Source organism: Hemiscyllium ocellatum, chromosome 22 (genome assembly GCF_020745735.1).
Source record: "Hemiscyllium ocellatum isolate sHemOce1 chromosome 22, sHemOce1.pat.X.cur, whole genome shotgun sequence".
Taxonomy (NCBI): Eukaryota; Metazoa; Chordata; class Chondrichthyes; order Orectolobiformes; family Hemiscylliidae; genus Hemiscyllium; species Hemiscyllium ocellatum.
Window position 1 is genome coordinate 14,568,248 of NC_083422.1, and position 16,172 is coordinate 14,584,419.

Consider the following 16,172-nt stretch of genomic DNA (forward strand, 5'->3'; position numbering starts at 1 on the left):
TTGTGGGAGAGTCTAAGCCCAGAGGACATCATCTCAGAATAAGGGATTGCACATTGGGCCGACACGGTGACTCAGTGGTTAGCACTGCTGTCTCACAGCACCAGGGACCAGGGTTCGATTCCCACCTCGAGTGACTGTCTGTGTGGAGTTTGCACATTCTCCTCATGTCTGCAAGGATTTCCTCCAGGGGGTCTGGTTTCCTCCCACAGTCCAAAGATGTGCAGGTCAGATGAAGTGGCCATGCTAAATTACCCATAGTGTTAGGTGCATTAGTCAGGGGTAAAATTCGGGGAATGGGTCTGGGTGGGTTACCCTTCAAAGGGTCGGTGTGGACTTGTTGGGCCGAAGGGCCTGTTTCCATTCTGTGGGGAATCTAATCTAATCTAATTTAAGGCCAGGATGAGGAGGAGTTTCTTCTTTGAGCAGATAGTGAATCTGTGGAAATCTTTACCACAGAGAGCTGTTGAGATTGTGTTATATTTAAGGCTGAGACAGACAGATTGTTAATGAGTAAGAGAATCAAGGGTTACCGAATAAGGTTGGAAAGTGGAGTTGTGGATTGTCAGATGAGCGATGATCTCAATGAATGGGAGAGCAGACTCAATGGGACAAATGGCCTTGGTTTTATGGTCTGTTGAAGCTTTAATTGACCAGCCTTCAATTGGTGTCAGAAACTGGTCAGTGCAGTGAGAATGACCCTCAATGCAAATTCAGAATGGGAGACAGGCCAGAAGCAGGCACTGGAGAGTTTAAAGGTCAGAGGAGAGTGGAAACGAGCTGGGCTATGGTGGAGAAGGGCAGGTAGTAAAAGGGGACTGGAGGCATAGCAGGAACAGGAGGCAGGCCAATGGGAGCAGAACATGAGGAAAGGCCTGGAAAGCAGGCTTGCCACAGAACAGGAACCTTGACAAATCGTGTTAAACTGAAACTCCCAGCCTGGCCTGTGCCTTTGTTCTCTCCAGACTTGAGTATTGCAGAACACTCATTTCTGGTCATCTGCATTCCAGCCTCCAGATGAACTTCAATTCCATCTTTGATTAAATATTCCATTATCTTTTCTGCCACTGGGTTTATCGTTCCTCGGTCTTAATCCACCTCCCCTTTTAAATCTAGAAATCCCATTTGTTATCTGCCAGTCATCTGGCACCATTCTTAGTTTTTTAAGTTATAGAATCATAAAGTCAGACCGCACAGAAACAAGCCCCTTGGCCCAGCTCAACCATACTGACCAGATTTCCTAAACTGAACAAGTCACACGTACCTGAATTTGGCTTATATCCTGCTAAACCTTTTCTATCCATGTAGCTGTCCAAATGTCTTTTAAATGTTATAACTGTACCTGCCTCCACTGCTTTCTCTCGCAGCTCATTCCATCAATTAGTTTACTAAGTAAAATGAAAACTTTGGAAATCTGCTGTCTGTCCTAACTTAGACCTAGAACAAATTTCTCTGTGGCCTTGCACCTCCAATCCCAGGTAATCTCTAGCTTCAGAATCTCAGAAGAATTGGACACATCTAATCCCGTTTTAATCTTTCCAGCACTGGTGAATGAGACCTCAGCTGCTCAAGGCCTAGACTATGAATTCCATCAGTAAGCCTCTCTGCCCCTCTTTTTTTCTTTAAGATGTTGCTTAAAACTAATCTCTTTTATCAAACCTTTGATTATTTCATGCACGATCTCCAAATTAGTTCCAAATTTGGTTTTGCAATTCGCCCCTGTGAAGCGCATCGTGATGTTTTAGATTAAAGGTGTTATATAAAGGCAAATTGTTTCTGCTGTGGAAGAGTTCGGTAATTTTCGTAGTGTGATCAGGAGCATTATTACTCAGTGTACAAAAGACTCAACTAGAGAACTGTCATGTTGGATATGATAACGTAAAGTGAACCAGAGTGGATAACAAAGCTAGCCATGCAAAGTCTAGGCAATGACATTTATAACGTTTCTGTCTCAGTCAATTAATTATCAATCAGTCAAAGTATGACAAATATCAAAGATTGTCAAGCGTCGCTCCGAAAGCTAGTGCTGCCAATTAAACCTGTTGGTCTATAACCTGGTGTTGTGTGATTTTTAAACTTTGTACACCCCGGTCCAACACCGGCATCTCCAAATCAAAGAAAATGCCGGTTTGGACAGCATGAGCGAAAGTAATTTGGAAAGTGTACTGGAAATAAAGAGATCAAATATTGAGGAGTAGATTTGTTGAAAAGCATATTCCTCTCAAAAACAGAAAACAAGCAAGCCAATAATGCTTAATAGAAAATAAAGAAGTTATAAAAGAAAAAACAATGTGCAAGCATTGAGGAACTATGAGATTAAGTTCTCAAAAGCTATAAAAATAAAAGCAGAGGTAAACTACAGATTAATTGATAAAGAAAGATCAGGAGTGGGGGCTATCAACAACTGCTCAACATAAAGATGCAAGGTCTGACAGTAATCTGGTTGGACTATTATATATTTACTTTTCTAGAGGTGGACAAGGCAGTAGAAGGGAACAAAGTAGAAAGGGGGATTAAATTGTTAAACTAATCAAACTGAGAAAAGATAAACCCCTGGGTTGGGATGGATCGTGTCTAGCACATTAAAGCAATTTGGGAAGAAATGGAAGTCATTTTAGATATAAATAAAAAATAATTATAAAATACAGTGCCAATTAATAAACACGAGTTTTAGGAATAAAAGGAAGCATAGAAGAAGACCAGAGAATTATCGGCTCAATTACTTGAATATTGGTGGCAGGAAAGATAATGGAATATTTAATCAAAGATGTAATTGAAGTACTGAAGAAACTGAATATCCAGCAAAAAGTAGACAGCCCATATTTCAAAGCAGATCCTTTAAAACTTACCAAGCTTATGTGATTATTTTGAGAAGTACAGAACTGCTAGATAATAGCAGTCAGTAGATACAGTATTTATATTGGTGATATAAAATTTCCATAAGGCCTTTGATAATGTCATACGTAGTAAGTCATAAGCAGGATCAACTCAGAGCATGCAACGTCAGGGACAAAAATAAAATGAATAGTGTCTGGCTACCAAACAGGAAATGGTGATGATTACAGTGCAATAGTTACTAGCAAAAGATGGGGACACCTGTTCCATAAAGATTGGTACTGGCATCACCGTTACCGAGTCATGGAGATGTACAGCACAGAAACAGAACCTTGGTCCAACTTGTCCATGCCAATCCTAAATTAATCTTGTTTCATTTGCCTGGATTTGGGCCTATCTCTCCAAAGCCTTCCTAATCAGATACCCATCCAGATACCTTTTAAATGCTGTAATTGTACCAGCCTCCACCACTTGGTAGCTCATTCCATACATGTACCACCTTCTGTGTGACAAAGTTGCCCGTCCCGGTCCCTTTTAAATCTTTCACCTCTTACCTTAAACCTATACCCTCTAGTTTTGGAATCCCTTACCCCGCAGAAAAGACCTTAGCTATTCACCCTATCCACACCCCTCATAATTTTCTAAACCTCCATAAGGTCACCCCTCAGCCTCTGACACTCCAGGGAAAATAGCCACAGTCTATTCAGCCTCTCCCTGTAGCTCAAACCCTCCAACTCTGGCAATATCCTTGTAAATCTTTTCTGAATCCTTTTAAGTTTCATAGCATCCTTCCTACAACAGGGAGACCAGAATGGCACACAGTATTCCAAAAGTGGCCTAACCAATGTACTGTACAGCCGCAACATGACCTCCCAACTCCTATACTCAATGCACTGACCAATGACGGCAAGTTAACCAAACTTGTGTACCCTGTCTGCCTGCAACTCCACTTTCATGGAACTATGAGCCTGCACCCCTAAGTCTCTTTGTTTGGGAACACTCCCCAAACCCTACCATTAAGTGAAAAAGTCCTGCACTGATTTGATTTAACTAAAATGCTACACTTTAGATTTATTTGAATTAAACTCCATCTGCCGTTCCTTAGTCCACCGCCCCATTTAATCAAAGTCCCTTTGTACTCTGATATAACCTTCTTCACTGTCCACTACACTGCCAAATTTACTAACTATACCTCCTATGTTCACATCCAAATCATTTACATAAATGATAAAAAGCAGTGAACCCAGCACCAATCCTTGCAGCACCTCACTGGTCACAGCCTCCAGCCTGAAAAACAGCCCTCTACCACCACCCTGTCTCCTATCTTCAAACCAATTTTGTATCCAAATGACTAGCTCTCACAGGATTCCATTGGATCTAATAGTGCTGACTAAGCTACCATGTGGAACCTTGGCAAATGCTTTGCTAAAGCCCCGACAGACAATGTTCATGCTCTGCCTTCATCAATCTTCTTGGGGAAACTTGAAAGGGTTCAGAAAAGATTTACAAGGATGTTGCCAGGATTGGAGGATTTGAGCTACAGGGAGAGGCTGAACAGGCTGGGCCTCTTTTCCCTGGAGTGTTGGAGGCTGAGGGGTGACCTTATAGAAGTTTACAAAATTATGAGGGGCATGGATAGGATAAATAGGCCAAGTCTTTTCCCTGGGGTAGGGGAGTCCAGAACTAGAGGGCATAGGTTTAGGGTGAGAGGAGAAAGATATAAAAGAGACCTAAGGGGCAACTTTTTCACGCAGAGGGTGGTATGTGTATGGAATGAGCTGCCAGAGGATGTGGTGGAGGCTGGTACAATTGCAACATTTAAGAGGCATTTGGATGGGTATATGAATAGGAAGGGTTTGGCGGGATATGGGCTGGGTGCTGACAGGTGGGACTAGATTGGGTTGGGATATCTGGTCGGCATGGACGGATTGGACCGAAGGATCTGTTTCCGAGATGTAAATTTCTATGACTCGATGACTTCTTCAAAAAACTCACTCAAATTAGTGAGATGTGATTTCCCGCACACAAAGCCATGTTGACTATCCCTAATCAGTTCTTGCATTTCCAAATGCATTTAAATCCTGTCCCTCAGAATCCCCACCAACAACTTATCATCACTGACGTCAGCCTCCCTGGTCTATAGTTCCCTGGCTTTTCCTTAGCATCTTTCTTAATTCACGGCACCACATTAGCCACTCTCCAGTCTTGTGGCACCTCATCTGTGGCTTGTGATGATGCAAATATCTCAGCAAGGAGCCCAGCAATCTCTGTTGTTCACATTATTGACATTACATTAACTCCAGAATCAAAAGATAAATCAACATCTGTGAGGTGATACTGAATTGGGAAAGTGTGATAACACAGGGGAAGAAAGTAATAACATTCAAGAAGATATTAATGAACTGGAAGAATGGTTAATTGGCAAAATGTTTTGTTGCAGATAAATGAGAGGTGCTGTATTTTGGTTGAAAGGATAACGAGGTCATCTACTGTTTAGATAATAAAAGCCTAAATGAGGAAGGAGAGGAAAGGGACTTGGGGATTAAAAAAGCCGGAAATCAATTAAAACCGTCTCACATGGTAATCAGGCCATAGCAAAGCAAATCCAATCGAGGGTTTCTTCCTACAGGATGGTATTAACAGCAGGAAGCTTACGTCAAATGTATTATAAGGTTAAAGAGAGGGACATTGGTGTGAATACAATACGAATAGTGTTTTTTGTGTACTTTATAGCATATGTTTTTGGGTACTGGAATAGAGGGTGAGACTACACAAAAGCTGTCCCTTTTTTTCAAATTATAAAATGTTTTGGGATTAATGGAGTTATATTCTACTGCTAATTTTAAAAATCTTTACATTTTTATTATTAATAGATAGTTTAGTTTATTTTATTTTTAGGTTAGGTTAGATTCCCTACAGTGTGGAAACAGGTCCTTCGGCCCAACAAGTCCACACCAACCCTCTGAAGAGCAACCCACCCAGACCCGTTCCCCTACATTTTACCCCTGATTAATCCACCTATCACTACAGGCAATTTAGCATGGCCAGCTCACCTAACCTGCACATCTTTGGACTATGGGAGGAAACTGGAGCACCCAAAGGAAACCCACACAGACACGGGGAGAATGTGCAAACTCCACACAGACAGTGGCCCAAGGCGGGAATTGGACCCAGGTTCTTGGTGCTGTGAGGCAGCAGTGCTAACCACTGAGCCACTGTGCCTCCCCCTTCATTTCTTTGTAAATAAACTTCTGTTTTGCTATTAATACAAAGTCTGCTGCGCTGCATGCTTATGTTTCAGCTAGAGACCATATTGACAAAATCAAAGAAAAACATCTGTCAAACCAGATATCACTCTGTGGTCTGACTTGTTCAATATTACCATCAGCTGAGGATATACCAAGTTACATATTAATAAATGCAATATACAAAGAGGTGTTATTGAGAAAATAAACTGAGAGGCTTATTAACTGAAGTCTCTGAATCAGCCTGCTTTTGTGAATTGCTTTTTCTTTTGGCTTACTCATGTTACTATTTCTTCTTTTACAAATAATTTCAATTTTTAAATAATTTATGATTCTCCAGGGATATTGCTGGTTGTCTTTGGTTACCATCGATTATGGCAATCTGCAGTGATTCAGGCATCGAGATTCCATTCCCTAACTACTGACTGCAGCCCTCCATGTCCCTGGAACCTCTATTTGTGGCTGAATTAGACTGTTAACAGTATTAATTTCACAACGGACTCTGAGATGAGCTTCTGACCATATATTCATGGCAGCGTTTCCACCTCTGTAACGTCAGCTAATTCTGCCCCGATGCCAGCTCATCAACTGAGTGCAGTTAGGGCATATCGTAGATTATGTGTCATTTTGCAAGTCACTGAGTGTCCTGTGAAATGCTTGTTCTTTTTTTTTTATCTGATACTGCTTTAAGAATTATCAGCTGAAATTGAACCGAAGATTCAATTAAACGCCTTGTGTTTAATTTGTCCACTTGCTGTCATATACAGTATGGACCACATGGTGGTGCTAAATTCCTTCTGATTTGCTTCCAATGCAAAATTTCAGATAACTGGAGCAGTTTGGAAATGTCACTGGGTGCTGCCCTAAGTACTGAACCAAATTTAGAATGGTAGGAGTTAAATCTAATCTGCATTTTCAATCAGATTAATGCGAAAATTAATTTCCTTAATGAGCATTATGTTTTGTGCAGTAAAGTAACTCAACTTGAGCTCAACACGGTGAAATTATAATCTGTTGTCCCAGCACGGAATGGGGCATTATTTAAGAGCAGAGAATTCTAACTTAGATATGCTGTCTTTCTTCTGCTACAGATATGGTGGAAGCAACATTTTATCTTTGCACTTATGAGTTCATCCTTAAAGGCATCGTTTCCCCCTGGTGTGACGTGTTTGAAAAGGAAGATGCCGAGGTAAAAAGTTAAAGAAAATCTCAGCCGTATTTCTTACTTGTGACACTTGCCAAATAAGTCCTTCAAAATTAATGTTAGAAAAAATGTTTTTGTGTTAGGGGAAAATCTCATCTTTGAGGAAGTTACAGAGCAAGGGAAGTCTGTAGATGTGGTGTACTTGGGTTTCAAAAAGTATTTCGATAAGATGTCACATCAAAGGTAACTGCACAGAATAAAAGCTTGTGGTCTCGGGAGTAGCAGAGGATCCGGGATAGAGGATCGCTTAGCCAATAGGAAGCAGAGAGTCGGGATGAATGGACAGTAACTGTTGGAGTGCCCCAGGGTCCAGTGCAATGGCTTTAACTAGTTACAATCTGAATGAATAACTTGGAAGGAAAGATTGAACGTATGCAGTTCAGTTTGCCGATGGCAGGAAGGTAGATTGTCAGGAAAACATAGAGTCTACAAAGGGATCTGGATATGTCACATTAGTGGGAATAATTTGGCAGCTGGTGTACAATATTGGAAATGTTAAAATTCTCCACTTGCAGAATAAAAACAGAAAAGCAGTATGATATTTAAACGGAAAGAAACTGCAGAGTTCCACAGAGTATTCTGAATGTGCTCATACATAAATTACAGAATATTAGTGTGCAGGTGCAGCAAGTGATTCAAAATGCAAACTTAATGTGTTTATTGTGAGGGTGGCACAGTGGCTCAATGGTTAGCACTGCTGCTTCATAGCACTAGGGACCTGGGTTCAGTTCCAACCTTGGGTGCCTGTCTGTGTGGAGATTGCACATTCTCCCTGTGTCCACATGGGTTTCCTCTGGTTTCTTCGCATGTTCCAGAGATGTGCAGGTTAGGGTGGATTGGCCACGCTAGATTGCCCACAGTATCCAGGGATGTGCAAGTAAGGTGGCTTAGCCATGGGAAATTCGGTGGGGTGGTGGGTCTCGATGGGATGCTCTTCAGAGGGACTGTGTGGACTTGATGGGCTGAGGGATTCTGAAGAGGAACAGAATATATAAGTATTGAAAATTTACCATAGTTGTGCATTGTGTTAGTAATACCAAACCTGGTGTACTGTGTACAGTTTTAGTTCCCTTACATAAGAAAGCATATAATTCTTTTAAGAGCAGTTCAGAGAACTTTTGTTTTTACTAATTGCTGGGATGAAAGAGTTAATGTATAGAGTCATAGAGTTGTATGGCTTGCAAACATACCCTTCGGTCCAACTCTCCCATGCTGACCAGCTATCCGAAATGAATCTAGTCCCATTTGCCAGCACTTGGCCCATATACCCATCCAGATGCCTTTGAAATGTTGTAATTGTCCCAACCCCCACCACTTCCTCTGGCAGCTCATTCCATACAGGCACCACCCTTTGCGTGAAAAAGTTGCCCCTTAGGTCCCTTTTAAATTTTTTACCCCTCATACTAAACCTATGCCCCCTAGTTGTGACCTCTCCCACCCCAGGATAAAACCTTGTCTATTTACACTATCCATGCCCCTCATGATTTTATAAACCTCTATAAGGTCACCCCTCAGCCTCCGATGCTCGAGAGAAAACAGCCCAGCCTGTTCAGCTTCTCCTATAGCTCAAATCATCCAACCTTGGCAACATTCTTGTAAATCTTTTCTGAACTCTTTCACGTTTCATAACAGCCTCCCTATAGCAGGAAGACCATAATTGCACACAATATTCCAAAAGTGGCCTAACCAATGTCCTGTGCAGCCGCAATATGACCTCCCAACTCCTATACTCAATGCTCTGTCCAATAAAGGAAAGCATACCAAATGCTGTCTTCACTATCCTATCTATCTGTGACTCCACTTTCAAGGAACTTATGAGAAAAAGTTGCACCAACTTGGGCCTATACCTGTTTAGACAAATGAGAGGTGATCTTATTGAAGGATGTCAGATCCAGAGAGGACTGGATGCTGAAAGGGTGTTTGCTCTTGTGGAAGAGGATTCACCTGGGGGATACAGGTTAACTATTCGGGTCTTAGATATAAGACTGAGATGAAGAGTTTTGTTTCTGTCTCAGAGGGTGGTTAGCCTGTAGAATTTTATTCCCCAGGATGTGGTGGAGGCTAGATCATTGCATAGGTGGAGTCTTGATTGATAATGGAGGCAAGTATTAGTGGGAGAAGACAGACATGAGCTATTGAGGCTCCAGTCCTATCGATCATGTTCTTATCATTGGACAGAGGAGGCCCAAATCGTGGAATGGCCCATTATCTGGTTCTAATTCTCGTTTTCTTGAAGTTACTCTCGGTGCTGGAGCTGGAGGAGTGAAGAGTTACAGAAAACTTGAAACATTCCTTTTTTTTGGAAGAAATAGTAATATTGCAAATGGCAAGTTTTTCTTGCTTTCCATACCTGGAAGAGAAGAAAAAGCGAGCACCTTTCACACCCTCTGGATGCCCCGAAGCATTTGCCACTCAGTGAAGTACTTTCGTAGAGTTGGTCCTGTTGTAAAGTAAGGAGGCTGACCTGCTGAAGGCAAATTCCCACCAACCACGATATGGAAATAGTTATTTTGTTTAAAACGATTGATTAAGGAACAAATGTTGGCCGAGGGCTAGTCAAAACGAAACAGAAATTTATGAAGAAGAGTCACTGAACCCGAATGATAAAATCTTTCTATCCTCTGACGTTGCCAGACACTCATCAACTCTAGTTCCTGTTTCAGATTTCCAGTATCCACAGTCCTTTGTGGGATAATTTTTCTCCTTTACTTTTTGAAATGATGTCATGAATCTTTGACACCTTACTGTGAGCCTGTTACCAATACTGCAGCACATTACACTTTGGATTTTATAATTTGCTGTTAATCTGGGACAGTATCACGGGCTCAGTGTTAGTTCAGTTGATCAGATATTTGCCCTTGGCCTTGTTTTCCCTACATTTGCTTTCTGAAGGTGTCACCTTACCTGCTGAATGCTCGGGGATGCCTTTTTCTGAAACATTTCATTGTTTTCGGTGATGTGGGCATCCCTGACCAGTTTTTATTATTCATACTGCCTGTTAAAGTAGCAGTGGGTCATCACATAAGAAGATCACGAGTCACTAATTTTGAGGATACGTTTGGAACCATTATTCTTCCTCACTCTTTTTATCCTGTAATTTTGTTCGCCTCCATTCCTGAAAGGCTGTATCCGACAGCCTTCATTCATTGGTGTGTCTTGAACAGCAATGGTCAGCAGGCAAAAAGTCCATCATGGTGTTGGGGTGATTACACTACTAGGGTGTTTAATGTAGGGCTAGGGAGGGTAATACTATTACTGCAACAGACACTTCTAGTTCCAGCCCTGAAACGGTTAATAACAGCCATGCGGGCTGAAGCTGGCAACTGCATGACTACCTGTCTGGAGCTCGCAATTGATATACATTTTGTTAATTAAATCATGGAGCCTGTAACTGCCAGCCAGTGTCAATTGTTCCATCGAAACTCATGATTGATAAAGGAACCTATAACTGTCAGACAGTGTGAATTGCTCTATCGGAACTCATAGTTGATAAAAGTACCTGTTAATTTACTTGCTGAAACTATTGATTAAATCACGGAAAACGACTAGCCTGTCAGACACATAGTAATGAGAGTTGATTCTCTAAACAATGAACTATTGATTACGGGATCGGAACCGCTGGCCCCAGGACGTCTGTGCCATTGTCAAGCACAGCAGGAGCTGGACAGGCACCTCGATGTGGCCAATGGGAAGACGGATCCCATGGCGCGCAGATGAACGGACCAATGAGGAAGGTGGACAAGGAAAATCTGACCGGGGACTCCAGGCAGCGCGAAGTATAACTGTGCCAAGTCCGAACGGGGGGGGGGCAGAACGCCTTCTCCAACGAATGCATGCTTGATAATTCGTTGTATCGTTTCCCAGTTAAGATTCTGTGAATAAACGACAGTCTGCGCCAAACTAAAGATGCCAGTGTGGGTCTCTCCTTCCAAAAGAACACGCAAAGACGGGACCCCGCGGGTCCGTCATAACAATGGCCAAGGTCTTAACTCTCACAGTGTCTAGCAACAAGACCTCGGCAAGGGCCAGTAGACTGAGTATAGGCCCAACAAGGACCACGGGAATGATCCCAGGCTTCACTAATACTGCTGATATAGTTTAACATCAGTGGACTTATAGTGCAGAATTATACATCAGAGAATGTGAGTTTAAATCCCACCATAGCAGATGACGAAATTCATCTTTTTAATTTAAAGAAAATTAAAAGCTCATCCATTGGCAGCCATGTAACCATGATCAATTGCTGTAAAGACCTAATCTCCTTTCAGGAAAAGAAATCTGCCATTCTTACCTGGTTCAGCCTCCATGTAAATTCAGACCCACAGCAAAGTGGCTGACTCATCATAGCTCTCTCAAATGGCCTTGCAAGCTATTCATGTTTGAGGTGGGTCAATAAATGCTGAATAAGAAAAATTCCAACCAGGATTGTTAAAACGATTGCGGTCATAAAAGAGCTGATTGGAATGTCCACAGTCAGAGCCATTAGTGCCAGCAGACAGCAGGAACCTGAACTTTTCATTTCTCTATTTTCTAATTTATTTCTGCAATCTGTAATGCTGGACTTTTTATTTCTTCTCTCATTTTTTTTCCGAAGAACTTGTACTGAAGAATCTGTACCTCGGTACCTTGAACCTAAAATGGTGCTGAAAATGGTGACTTGTAAACTTTTCACTGTATTCATGTGAGTACACATGACAATAAAGCTAATTCTAAGTCTAAGTGATCACCAGGAAGTAACGCAGAATTAAAATTCAATCTGCCTTTTTGAGCCCAGTGACTCATCAAAATACAATGATTTGATGTCAGCACCAATACTTGGTCAAAAAGGACAGGGTCTGTATGATTTATACATCATTTTTTAGAGTTTGACGTTGTCAAGTGCTTTTTCTTTTACTACTTACTGTTAAGAAAGCTGTGTGTGCATCCACACTGGACAGGTCGGTCTCCTGTAATGGGTGGTTCGTTAACTCGAATTCATGATTGAAGAATTGGAGACAGTGATTCTAAAGTGCAAACTTTTAAAACATGTGTTGGCTGTAACACGATTATGTCGCCAACACTCTTAAGCACTGTTTCTAAAGCGTAATTTTTCTACAATGCGGAGTTGCACAAGAACGCAACCATCATGTTACAGATGTAGGCATAGAATCATAGAATCCTTACAATGCAGATAGACTCCATTTGATTTATTTGATTTGATTTGATTGATTTATTGTCACGTATATCTTGTTCCAAGGTAATGAAAAGGGCACCATCTTAAAACACAGAAAAATAAAATAAACCGAAACACTGAATATAAAGGTAGAAAAACGACGAAATAAAGGAAGTGTCCAGTTTTACAGTCCTTCTTGTTAAGAGCTATGTCACAGGCTGTCGGCCTGGTGGCTAGGCATGAGTCCTCCTTGCCACACCACTGACACTGGAACAACAACCATCACTCTTTGGCACCATCTCACCTCCACGGACGCCCTCACCACTGTGAGTTCTCACTGGCCTGAAGAGTCTGCACCAGCCCTCCAAAGAGCATCCCATGCAGACCCACCCCCTACCCAAAGCCTTGCATTTCCCTTGGCGAACCCACCTAGCTTACACATCCCTGGACATTACGGGACAATTTTGCATGGCTAATCCACCCAACCTGCACATCTTTGGACTGTGGTAAGAAACCCAGGGTAAACTTGCAGACTCCTTACAGAAAATTCAATAAAGCATCAGCAAACATTAAGAACCATTGTTTTGGTTCCAGCAAGACATTTGCAAGTCTGATTGTGAGCTCTGTTCATTTAAATGTGATTATTTCCTTGAATAAGGATTAATTAGCATAAACAATGTTTCCCTGGTAAAATAAAGAAAAGTTGTATCTGTTGAATTAATTATTCTAATTATCAATTTGTCCCTCAGGTATTGGAATATCTGGGTGATCTGAAGCAATACTGGAAGAGAAGCTATGGATACAAAATTAATGGTCTGTCTAGCTACAAGCTGTTCCAAGATCTCTTCCACTATATGGACCAGACCATTGAGGAGAGTGAGAGGTAAAGATCATCATCTCTGAAACTTGCTGGAGAATGGATTAACTGTTGTGGTTCTGTTCGCCGAGCTGGAAGTTTTTGCTGCAAACGTTTCATTCCCTGGCTAGGGAACATCATCAGTGCTATTGGAGCCTCCTGTGAAGCGCTGCTTTGATGTTTCTTCCGGTATTTATAGTGGTTTGTTCTCACCGCTTCCGGGTGTCAGTTTCAGCTGTAGTAGTTTGTATGTGGGGTCCAGGTCGATGTGTCTGTTAATGGAGTTTGTGGATGAATGCCATGCCTCTAGGAACATGAATTTGACTGGGAAAACACTACCATCATAGGACAAGCTAGACAGAGAACAGCCAGGGAATTCCTAGAGGCATGGCATTCATCCACAAACTCCATTAACAGACACATGGACCTGGACCCCATATACAAACCACTACAGCTGAAACTGACACCCGGAAGCGGCAAGAACATCCATCAACAGACACATCGACCTGGACCCCACATACAAACTACTACAGCTGAAACTGACACCCGGAAGCGGCAAGAACAAACCACTATAAATACCGGAAGAAACATCAAAGCAGCGCTTCACAGGAGGCTCCAATAGCACTGATGATGTTCCCTAGCCAGGGAACGAAACGTTTGCAGCAAAAACTTCCAGCTCGGCGAACAGAACCACAACAACGGACACCCGAGCTACAAATCTTCAACCAGACTTTAATGGATTAACTGTCAGTGCCTCAATCCTAATGAGAAACCCTGGTACATTTTGCACATTTACCGCAGTGAATGAATGTGGTCCAAATGGCTGCAGCTATTTATGCTCTGATGAATTCATTTTGCAATTATATTTTATGTAGCTTTTCTTAATACATTCATGAAGTGGCTGCATCTGCACTTGTTGTCCATCCCTAATTGCCCCTACAAAGGAGATGGGTGTGTACCATCCTAACCGTACTGCAGTCAGGGTGGTGTAGGGGCAGTGCTGCTACCAAGATGGAAGCACAAAAGCAGAAATTGTAGCCGGATTTGCGGTATCTATGCAGAGAAAGCAGAGATTCTCTTTACAGATGCTGCCAGACCTGCTGAGTTTCTCCAGCAATTTTTGCTTTCCTTTCAGATTTCTGGTATTCACGGTTCTGTGTTTAATGCCAGGATGTTAGCTGCTGGGATGCAGTTGATTTCATTTGGTACTTGATTGGAGCCCTGGAGCTCTCTTCAGTCTCCTTGAATTTAAAATGCAGAGGTTCATCTATGTGGTCAGGTTGAAATGCTGATAATACTTTGCCTCCAATTTATTAACTCTGATGTCCATTTGCATTGGCCAGTACAAACTTAGAATAAAAATGAATGCCTATCTGATAATACTTTGCAGTGATTTCAGTCTATTCTAGAGTAAAGCTAAACAGGAGCCCTGAAGGGTGAAACTTTGCCCCAGTTCAGTTGATTGGCAGATGACTATATGTTAGAGTGCTTGAGGAGTTCATTGGACTGGTGATGGTAAAGGCAAGGCAAGAATTATGCAATGTTCTCTGGGTTCCAGTTACCTGAACCAGAAACTACTACCACTGGTGTGAAAACTGCAAAGTAGGCATCTGAAGTAAAAGTCATTATAGTCTCAAAGGACCATAGGCTGCCCCCTCTTTAGAGAGTGGCGGCTAGTGGTGGGTTTTACCTGAAAGTCATTGTGCCTCAGGACGAGATTGAGAGTTAGGGTTCATATGGTGATCTGAGCCTGCATGGGTATTGAACCTTCCCTGTTGGCATCATTCGGCATTGTGAGAAGTCATGTGATTTTACAGTCCAGCCAACTGAACGAAGCGAGCCTAAGGAGTGCAGTCAGCGTTGGAATGGTCTCACACCTCTCAGCGAAAGGATGTGTCCCTTTTCCTCCTCACGTGGAACGTGGGCATTGCTGCCAGGACCCAGTCAACTCTGGGATCAAACCAGAGGTATTTCAGGACCCAACATCCTGGCATCAATCTGAAGGACTGTGGCAGCTGGGAACCTAAAACAAAAGCAAAAATTGTTGCAGAACCTCAGCAGGTCTGGCTGCATCTGTAGAGAGAAACTCGACCATTTGCTGCCCCCTCCCCCCCCCCCCGTTTGCCCTTTGTGGCCATTTCAAAAGGCAATTCAAAATCCGATTCGTCGCTGTGGGTATGGTGTCATGTGGAGGCCAAACTGAGTAAGTTGGCACTGTTCTTTCCCAAGAATGTTGGAGAATTTGATTGTTACGTTTTTGACAATCTTTTAATCATCATCATCATTATATTCCACATTTAATTAACTGAATTAAAATGAAATTCAACCAACTGCAGTGGTGGGTATTGAACCCACTTCTCCAGATCACTAGCCTGGGCCTTTGCATTTATCTTCCAGTGACATTAGCACCACCCCCACTGTCTGCTTCCCTTCCAGCCAGCTTGATCCGTGTACAGGTGAAAACAATGGCCACATGAGGATTCAATCAAGAGGCAGAAGAACTGAGCTTTGTCAAAGAACATTTCCAAAGAATAGAAAGTTAGATTCCTGGAGAAAGATCTCAAGGTCGTCACAAGATGATTTGCAAAGAAAAGAATTTCTGCTTCTCTTATAAGGACATGATTCTTTTAAGTTTTATTTGGTCAAGCCCAAGACTCTTTGCTTGATGCTGTGCAATATTCCTGTCAACAGATGGCGATATGGCACCATGAACCATCACCTGTGTATACCCATGTCTTTTTCCATTTGATCTTGTGGAGGGGAACTCTGTGGTATCGACATATTCCAAATGAAATAAAAGTACAGGAGGCCCTTATACAAACTTTACTTTTGTCTTTAGGAAATTAGTTCAATTCTGTCTGACATTGCAACTTTGTTTTTCTT

General features: G+C 42.1%; 1 protein-coding gene across 3 annotated transcripts in view; it reads left to right on the plus strand.

The window, feature by feature from the left end:
* minpp1b (multiple inositol-polyphosphate phosphatase 1b) overlaps positions 1-16,172 on the plus strand; it is a 93,958-nt gene that overhangs the window by 15,525 nt on the left and 62,261 nt on the right. For all 3 annotated transcript variants that reach the window (XR_009645879.1, XM_060842345.1, XM_060842346.1), the window contains exons 2-3: positions 7,169-7,266; positions 13,183-13,316. Coding sequence is in view for 2 of the 3 variants with exons in the window: in XM_060842345.1 (XP_060698328.1) it covers positions 7,169-7,266; positions 13,183-13,316 (232 nt within the window). In the remaining variant the exon portion in view is untranslated. The remainder of the gene's footprint in view (positions 1-7,168; positions 7,267-13,182; positions 13,317-16,172) is intronic.